Source organism: Pomacea canaliculata, linkage group LG5 (assembly GCF_003073045.1).
Source record: "Pomacea canaliculata isolate SZHN2017 linkage group LG5, ASM307304v1, whole genome shotgun sequence".
In the NCBI taxonomy this organism is placed as follows: Eukaryota; Metazoa; Mollusca; class Gastropoda; order Architaenioglossa; family Ampullariidae; genus Pomacea; species Pomacea canaliculata.
Genome location: NC_037594.1, coordinates 12,690,288 through 12,700,132, shown reverse-complemented (window position 1 = coordinate 12,700,132; position 9,845 = coordinate 12,690,288). Strand labels below are relative to the sequence as shown.

Sequence of the window (9,845 nt, the reverse complement as noted above, 5' to 3'; positions counted from 1 at the left end):
ATGATGATGATGATGATGATGATGATGATGATGATGATGATGAGGAGGAGGAGGAGGAGGAGGATCTTTTTAAGTCATCCCGTTAAGAATCCCAGGTTTAGCCGACCTAAAGTTGCACCAGACGTAAAACTGCTGACTCGCCTAATAAGTTCGCTGCTTGTAATGCAAACAGTGAGAACTTCTGACATCAAGGCATTATTCTATGCTGAACTAATGCAAGTACTTAACAACACAATCTCGCCTTGAAAGGTAAAGGACGCCGCACACGAAATAGAGAACTGGTCATTGACCGAACCTGATCTCACCTGGATGTCTTCTGTAGAAACACAATATTCTGACCGGCATGTAAAGAACTCGTGCAATCCTCGGCTTGTAGTCGTTGACTTCGTTAATGATACAATTTGGCCGTGAGCTTGTGATATCGCACCTGTTTAAAGGGCCACCAGAAAGCATTTTTTCAGATTACTGCACTGAAATCGGTAAGATAATATCCTTAACAATCATTTTCAATCACATAAAAGCCTGAAAACACCACCTGCACAGAGGATCACAGACACTGACACCATGTACATGGACACGGTTAGGGTGTGAAGGATAAAAGAAGTTCAAAACCTGGGATCATATGTTTATTAGGAAAATATATTCGTGACCTCACGGGTTTGACCTCACTGTGTGCATGCTGGTGTTTGTAGTTTTGCATCTCGTGCACCGCCAGGGCTTTTATCTCAAAGTTTGGAGATAGCATCTCGTAATACTAAACTCAACCTGCTGACTCGATTTAAAAAAACTTGTTGCATTACTTTGTATTTTTAATTCTGATATCGACATAGCTTTTAAAAGAAAAGGTAAGGATCAAGCTACAGAGGGGTAAGATGAGACATAGGGGTTAGTGAGACAGAAATAGAGTATGGCGAGGGGGAACTAGAAAAACCATCAACGAGCTAACGAACTCTCGGTCCCGTGCATACATACACGTGGTTAGGTAAGTACTTCCATATGTTTGTAATATTAGTTTAAGATATATGTCTGTAAATGTGTTTGTGTCTAGATTTCTCAGGATCTCCTACTGCCAGAGCAGCATTGTCTTCTTCTCACAGCCCTGCTTGTACCTGCATTCCCTAGGGCAACTAAATAAGAAGTTTACATGTAGATTGTGAAATGTGTACAAATGGCGTTTACAATGTCTCTCAATGTCTCTCGACACTTGATGCTGAACTCAGTTTACTAATCTTCTTTTTGTTTCAGAATGATGTTCTCCAGAAAGCGTGCGGGGATCATTATTGTTGTCAGCCTCATCATAGTCTTGTCCTGTTGTCCCCCCGCCTCTACGTTCGTCCTCCATGGCCTCGTGAAACTCCAGACAAGGATGAGGTGCGACATGTTTTCTTCCTGAAGGTACACAAAGCAGCCAGCACCACCGTCATGGGAATCATGTTCCGCTTTGCCCTCGACCGCAAGCTCGACGTCCTGGTGCCCAGGGAGGGCAACTTCCTGTCGGAGACACGCCAGAAGAGCTGGACCAGCATTGGTGTCCCTTTGCCTAAAGGACGGACGCGTTACGACATTCTGTGCAACCACGTGGTCTTCCATGAGAAATCCATCATGGAAGTTATGTACTCGGATGTCAAGTTTCTGGCCATAGTCCGATACCCCTTCAACCAGTTTTTGTCTGCTTTTCAGTTCTTCCGACCAGGCTGGAAGTACCTTAGGATGATTTCCGGACCAAACCCTCTTGCCACCTACTTTCAGAATCCAGACTTGTACGAGCCCCCTAATCCAAGGGAGTCCTTCACCAACAACCGCATGAGTGTAGACTTTGGTATGGACCCATCGAGGCTGGAAGATAGAGACTACGTACGAAAGTATATCGGCTACCTAGGAAAAGTCTTTGACCTCGTCCTTGTCATGGAGCTATTCGACGAGTCCGTCATCGCCATGAGACGACTACTGCAATGGCGACTACAGGATGTAGTGTACATACCCGTTAACACCCAGAGACACAATATCTTTTTATAACTTTACCCACTATCACCGACGGATCCATCGCAAGATGCGGTTCGCTGACTACGAGCTTTACGATTATTTCTTGAAACGATTTCAAGAGAAGCTAAACAGCTTCGACGACAAGTTTTTTGATGAAGTGAGAGTCTTTAGAAAAATTAGGAAGCAGGTAGAGAGTTATTGTCGTAATGGGACGAGCAACATGGCTGGATATCGAGGCGACGGAGTGGAATGAGCCATTCCGGGTTGACCACAACACCTGCTACTTCAATATAGTTCACGAGGCAGAGTTCGTTGATTACGTTAAAAACGAGCAGATTAAAAAGATACGTTGACTGGATTTTATTACTTTAAAACTTGTTGACCTGCATATACCAGTAATTTTCTAGTCACTGGATGAGGTCGTCTTACTTACGTCCTTCCTACTGTGTGGTTTGGACGAACCTTACGGAGAGTGAGCTTGCCAGCCATGTCTTCAAGCTTGGGCTCCCTCGCTCAAAAATATGGATGGGATGGAAAGCAGCGGGTTCATCTAGGACCCACAGCTAGTTTTGTGTCTAAACTACAGGTATGGCCATCAGTCACCATTTATTAAGGTCAGCTAGAGCTAATTTGAACGCCGTTATTCAAGTTCGGTGCATGCGTATGGTTCCAAGAAGAATAATATTCAGTGGAGCTCCACTCGTCACTCAATCACTTCAGACAAGGGTCAACGTCAAGGGTGTTGGTCTAAAATTTTTACAATTTGGTATTTAATATAGTCTCTCGTTGGTACAGGATGACAGTGGCACGAATGTTAAAATAAGTAAGATTGCGATCACGTGAACAAAGTTACGATAAATTCCGACCTTTGTCATCAGGGGCAAGTTGGTGTCACGTCGAAACACTACAAGAGAAATGTTTTCAATTAGAAAGTAAAGACTGTACTACCATAGGCAGGAACAGAACATTACAAAATGGACAGGACTGCTTATACAGTACCACGTGACAGGGAGCACGTGAACCCAGTGGAAACCCTGCTTTCCTGTAATACGTCACACAATACCTCATCCCCTCGGTCACCGCAGGAGGACCACTAGTCAGCCAACGGGACTCGAATTTTCACGTGACTCACGTGGCTTCATCTCGTCTCCAAATTGTGTCGTTGATACCTGTGATCGTCTGCTACATTTCAATAAAGATGAATGTCGCCGATTGACTGTAGTGCTCAGATATTTTAGAATGTAGGAACTACGCAGGCAGATAAACTTTATGGCGACAAAACTTCAAGACGGAGATATTTAGAAGTTGTGGACTGTTGCACCACAATCAACATCGATGATGGCCTGAGCTACTGTTGGATTGTCATGTGTTATAGTTTATATTTATGTCGCTGTTTACATTTTATTCACTGAATTCAGAAATGCAAAGAGCTTTATTCAATAACGCAAAGTAAGACTTGGCCATGATCCCGATCATTGACAAGCCGATCTTTAGTGGATTTATTGCTGTAACTGGATGGCTTTGTATACTTTGGATAGTTTGTTTTATAAATTTCAGGTTGAATGGCAGATCATAAGCACCTGTGTCTCGGTAAAAGAAACTTTTTCTCGTCGGTGATAAATGAACCCAGTATTTGAAAATTTCAGGGTTCCTCTCTTGACTCGGGATGGTTATTACTGATGTTGATCATCAGCTTTGGCTTTTCTGCATTAATTTCCACACCATAAGATGCTTATGTTTTTGTTTTTAAAGAAAATCTTGTTCATTGCCAGTTAGATCATGTGTTTCCTGCTATAGTGAGCATGTTGTTTATGTATGGCTATATGAAGACTAAGTCAGTGAAGTATTCTACATAAGGCAACACAGACAATCTGTTAAAAGCATTCTGGTTGAACTTACTGAAAGCTAACTAGTCAGGCTGCTCAACTAGGTCTAAAGAAACGGGTATACTGAAGGCAGTTTTAATGTTTACAAATAGCAGGACAGTGGATCTTTTGTTTTACTGTTTGTACGTGAGGCCATTGAGATTGTAACAACTGTTTGTAGTGTAGCTTTCCTATTTCTGAAAATGTTTCAATCACACAGAGCTTACTCAGTGTGTCAGCAAAATTATCCTCTAAATGCTTTAGAACAACAACACAATACTGTAATTTGAGCAGATCAGCTCCCATAGCCTGTTTGTTTTGCTACCAAATGTATTATTAGTCTTTGTATATTGAAATTCCTGAAATTCATGACTCCAAGAAGGCAAATGCTATGTTGTACTTTAGATACTAACAGATGTGAGGTGTAAATGTCAAAACTAAATAAACTGTTTCCAGTGGGACTGACTTAGGCGTTCATATATATATATATAACGGGGCTAGAGATAAGAAACTGTTCATGAAGTTTCTGTTTGTTGGCTAACGCCCATGATAAGTCACTTGTGCAAGTGTGAATGAGTAAAAGAGAGAGACTGTGTGTGTATGGTGTGTGTGTGTGTGAAAGCAAGTGCGTGCGTGCATGTGGTGGTTACAACAAGCTCTGGCATTCTCTGTAACAGTGATCGGGAGTTTTATCATCTGATCATGCCTTCTACAAAAGAAAGGCTCATAAAGGGCCACCTGTAGAAGTGAAAAGCACACGCCACAAGCCACCTAGTCACGAATGGCACACAGGTAAAACCGTAGACAGACGATAGTCACACCTGGCGAGATAAGGAGTCCTCGCTCAGAGGTCGCACGTCTTTGAACCGCTTCCACATAGTTTTTTTTTTTTTTAAATAACCAGGTTAGCTACCTTACTAGTGGATCCAATGATTTCTGCACTCAGCTGTCAGCTCAAAATAAACACTGCCATAAGAAAAGCTTTCAAGACGTAGACATTACGATAAAATCATCTTTGGCATTCGTTGACCCAAAGCTACCAGAACTATGACCGCTGACTCCAATTTGTTAATAACTTTAATGTTTGTAATGCAAACAGTAACAACTGCTCAGAACAAGGCACTAATTTCTGCTGTAAAAATACTAGTAAAAACCAAATCCCACTTGCTTCAAGCCTAGGAACAGTTGCACGCGAGAGACAACTGGTCATCGACCGAACCTGATCCCATGTCGAGGAGGAAGACGATATCTTAGACCTGGATGTGAAGCAACCGTGTAGTCCTCGGATTGTCGTTAACTTTCTCAATGATACACTTGGCTGTGTGCATGCGCCGGTCATTCGAGAATACAGGTGTGTGAAGGTCTACCAGCGCACGAGTTTTTCCAGACGACTGAGCTGGGACCAGTGCGATTGTACCTTCCACAATCTGGTCTTCTTGAGACACAGAATAGAAGCACCGCCATGTACAGAAAGAGGTCACAGACACTGACATCAGGAATGTACATGGAGACGATTATGTTGTGAAGACTGAAACAAGTTGAAGACCTGGGATAGTATGTTTATTAGGAAAACATGTTTGTGTTGTTGCCGGTTTGACCTCGCTACATACATGGTAATGTTTATAGTTTGGTATCTTGGGCTTTTCTCTCAAAGTTTTAGAGACAGAGTCTTGTAGTACTGAGCTCTTCCTACTGACGAGATGAAAAACGTTGTTGCACTTTTTAATATCTTTAATACTGACATCGATATAGATGTCAAAGGGAGGCGGAGGTCAAGTTAAAGAGTGTGAAATTGAGACCTAGTGTTAGTAAGAAACAGAGTGAAGAACTAGAGAAGAAATCAACAAAACACATGCATGCCTTCATGAAGTCTGGGACCCTTTGTGCATACACCTGTGCAGGTAAGTACCTCTGCGTGTGTTTGTCGTATGTTATAGCATGTGTTCATGTATGGGTTTGTGTCTATATTTTCTCAGGATCTCCTATTACCAAAGGGGACATTAACCTGTTGGCAGCCGACATCAATCCCTTAGTCAATGAGGGTCATCAGATTCTTAATGACACTTGGTATCACTGCACTAACTAATGTTGTAGTAATTTATATTTAAGCTGGGGGATATTGATGTGTTCTTTAGTATGCTTTACTCACTGTTGTTGCTCGGAAATTTAAAATAAAGTTTATTATGTTTCAAATATTGTGATAATTGGCAATTGTTAAATGAACAAAATAAAACCTAGATGATGGTATCCAGTATCAATAGGGCCAACAGTACAAAAGACCTTCATGCTAGAGCATCTGTAGATTGAAAGATGGCTTTCATATGATAATTTACATCACTTCTCTGGTGTTCATTACAGGATGAAGTTCTTCAGAGCGCGTGTGGGGGTGATTCTTGCTTTCAGCCTCATCATACTTTTCGTCCTGGCGGCCTTCCGCCTTTTCATTCGTCCTCCATGGCCTCGTGAAATGCCAGACAAGGATGAGGTGCGACATGTTTTCTTCCTGAAGGTACACAAGGCGGCCAGCACCACCGTCATGGGAATCATGTTTCGCTTTGCCCTCGACCGCAAGCTCGACGTCCTGGTGCCTATGCATGGCAACGCCCTGTCGGAGACACGTCTGGAGAGCTGGAACAGAATTGGTGTCCCTATGGCCAAAGAACGAACACGCTACGACATTCTGTGCAACCACGTGATTTTCGACGGGAAATCCGTTAAAGAAGTCATGTACTCGGATGTTAAGCTTCTGGCCATAGTCCGATATCCGTTTGCTCAGTTTTTGTCTGCTTTTCAGTTTTTCCGAAAAGACTGGAAGTACCTTAAGGGGATTTCCGGCCGAACCCTCTTGCCACCTACTTTCAGAATCCAGACTTCTACGAGCCCCCTAATCCAAGGGAGTCCTTCACCAACAACCGCATGAGTGTAGACTTTGGTATGGACCCATCGAGGCTTGGAGATAGGGACTACGTACGAAAGTATATCGGACTACCTAGGAAAAGTCTTTGACCTCGTCCTTGTCATGGAGCTATTCGACGAGTCCATCATTGCCATGAGACGACTACTGGGATGGCGACTACAGGATGTAGTGTACATACCCACTAACACCCAGACACACAACAGCCTTTTTCAGAACTTTACCCACCATCACCGACAGATCCACCGCCAGATGCGGTTCGCTGACTATGAGCTTTACGATTATTTCTTGAAACGATTTCAAGAGAAGGTAAATAGCTTCGGTGGCAAGTTTTTCGAGGAGGTGAGAGTCTTCAGGAGTATTAGGAAGCAGGTAGAGAGTTATTGTCGTAATGGGACAAGCACATGGCTGGATATCGAGGCGACTGAGTGGAATGAGCGATTCCGGGTTGACCACAACACCTGCTTTCTCCTCGAAGTTCCTGAGGCAGAGTTTGTTGACTATGTAAAATACCAGCAGCTTGTAAGAATTCGTTGACAGGAAGACAATACGTTGACAGAATATTTTGAAATACATTTAAAATGTCAGCTGTAAGCACATGTTTAGATTAAAAAAGTGAAAATGAAAACAAAAAACTTCATTTTTCGAATGAGATTGCTTTTACATCTTTTTTAATTTTTGTTGTCGGCAAACATCATCAAGTGTGAGACTGCCAGCCATGAACTGAAAGTTGCAGTGGGTTCCTCTACACCAAAAAAGTCCCACAGCTTGTGGGTTGCTTTATAAACTAAATTCTTTTGTGTGTTTGATGTACAGGAACCGTCCAAGGGACAGTACCTTCAATTAATGCTTAATGAAAATAATTTGGAGATACAAAGAGCTACATAACTTAGGTTTCAAAACACGCGGCGGACTTCTCACCGTCACTGAGACACTTCAGTCAATCACAACAAGAATATTCGGCTAAAATTATCAACAACCTTTATTTTGTAATTTCGCATGTACTTTTTTGTTGACATTGGTTTTGACATTATTTGCATGGACAGAACGAAAAGTGTTAGAAAAAAATGGTAGGTCAAAAAATAAATAAAAACTCAGATAAAATTTGGTTTTGAGTTCCGTCGCTGTATTTCTTTGCATAAAATTATTCCCCCATCCACACTACAAGAGTGAACTAGTCTAAATCAGGGTAGTCGGGTCTGATTTCTCCATTTTACTCTCATGTAAACTAGACAGAAAGGAGAATTTCGACTGTAGAAATACCAGTCGCTTTTACTTGAAAACAAGGGTGAGAGGGCCGTTGATGGTGTCATCGTATGAAGCATGCTCATCCCTGACACAGATGTCGATGCGACTGTAGCCCTTATTCGTGAAGGCGGGACCTGTATCAACCACCTGCAAGAGAAGACCAATCTGTATTCTTTATCATGGTTATTGGACATAGGAGTTAGTAATTTTATTTTGTCTTGAAAGCTTTTTTTTAAAAAAAATAGTGTCACTAAAAATTATCTATGACTTTTAAGCACAGCAACTTCTAGTTTAAGACAACAACCAATGAATGCATCTAACCCAATGTAAGGTAATGTATGGTCATAAATGATCTTAAATAAAGTTGAGATAAGACACAGCTTCCAACATTCAACCAACCTTGAAGACAATGAACTTGTGGTACTTTTGGTTCAGCTCCTTTATGCAAATTTGTGTGCCATAGGGGATACGCAAGTGTTCGTCCATAGCAACGCTGACATATGGTGCCGATCCTGCCAGGAACTCCTGAAATAAATCGGTCGTGTTTTCATTGTATTTGACTTTATTTTGAGATATTCCGGTGGAATGATCATTCTACTTTATTCCTTCATTCTTCAAGTTGATGGCTTCATAGTAGTGAGAAAATGTCAAACTTCAACAAATTCGGAATAAAGCTTGAATTCTACAAAGTAATGCCAGGAATATTCTATGGTAACCATGGCAGCAAAGTTACTTATTGTAGGCTGGATTGCAAGTTTCAAACTATTCCTAATCATACTAGGCCAAGATGGGTATTGCACTGGCGCTGATGAAGAGTCAGGATATGGAAAAGCTTTGGCTCAGCTTTGCCACTTTAACCTTTAGTGAAGGTTCACATACATATTAATAAATATAATAATAATAATATTATGTATTATATTGATATAATAATGCTGACGAAAAGGAAGCACTAATATGGGACCACTATTTTGTGTTTGCTGGGTAATATACCCTCAACATACAAGATGAGGCTTTGGCAGCTTTGAAGCTTCCTCGGTGAATTCTCTAGAACGTGCAGATCACGTGCTCACCTGAAGTGTATGAAGAGGATGGTCCCTCACGTCCACGTAGCCCCCCTCGATAGGGCTGTCATCTGGATAATAGCCGGTGCCCGTGGCATGATGGGAATGGCTACCGAAGTCAGAACAGTCCAAGGCTGGAGGAGAGAACACGGACTTTGCTCTAACATGTGGCATCATCGTTAGCTGCACTGTCCTACACAATCTGTGCTTACACTCTTTTCAAAATAGTAGATGACTGACTGGTGAAGCTTTACTTTTCTAAGATGTGAGTTTTTGGAGACTGATCGAGCAAAAGAAAAGTTGTAAGAATAGAAGACACGGAGAAACGAGCGCTCACACCCTGAAACACATAAATCCAGAAAGAGACATAAGGAGGCAGACAGTCAAGCAAAGAGACATAAAAGGTTCATCGCTCCACCTACCGAGTGACAGCACTCCCGGGAGAAAGACTAAACTAACGATAAGATGCAACTTCATGTTGATGTCTAGTGGTTGCAATAAATATCTGGTCGGACTCCAAACGACAGAGTGAGTGTGGGGATTGTCGATTTGATTTTATTGTTAAAATCCGGCCCACGGTATAGAGGTCTATGATTTGTTAGCAGTTTTCTTATCATTTTTCTTTGTTTCTAAGGACCTGTAGGCGATAACACATTTAGGACTTTTATCTAGGTGACCGAATAAGATTTCTCAAGAAAGTCCCTCAGGACCAAGGGGCAGACATGTAGGCGTCACCCACCCAGCCTGTCTCTTGTAACATAGCATGAGAACATT

At 41.9% G+C, this 9,845-nt stretch overlaps 2 protein-coding genes across 2 annotated transcripts; one reads left to right on the top strand and one right to left on the bottom strand.

Annotated features, from left to right (window-relative positions):
• The first annotated feature begins 307 nt into the window (after window positions 1–307).
• Window positions 308–7,356, top strand: LOC112563996. Its single transcript, XM_025238505.1, is given in 5 exon segments — window positions 308–2,005; window positions 5,825–5,915; window positions 6,207–6,540; window positions 6,711–6,830; window positions 6,832–7,356. Coding segments are annotated over 5 exon segments (1,917 nt in total). The 5' UTR covers window positions 308–1,158.
• Window positions 7,357–7,726: 370 nt separating this feature from the next.
• On the bottom strand, window positions 7,727–9,654 carry LOC112564532. The gene is made up of 4 exons (XM_025239400.1): window positions 9,494–9,654; window positions 9,081–9,205; window positions 8,410–8,535; window positions 7,727–8,157 (listed from the first exon to the last, which is right to left on the bottom strand). Exons 1-4 carry the CDS (start codon window positions 9,546–9,548, stop codon window positions 8,035–8,037), a joined length of 429 nt encoding a protein of 142 aa, XP_025095185.1. The 5' UTR covers window positions 9,549–9,654; the 3' UTR covers window positions 7,727–8,034.
• Between the last annotated feature and the right edge of the window lie 191 nt (window positions 9,655–9,845).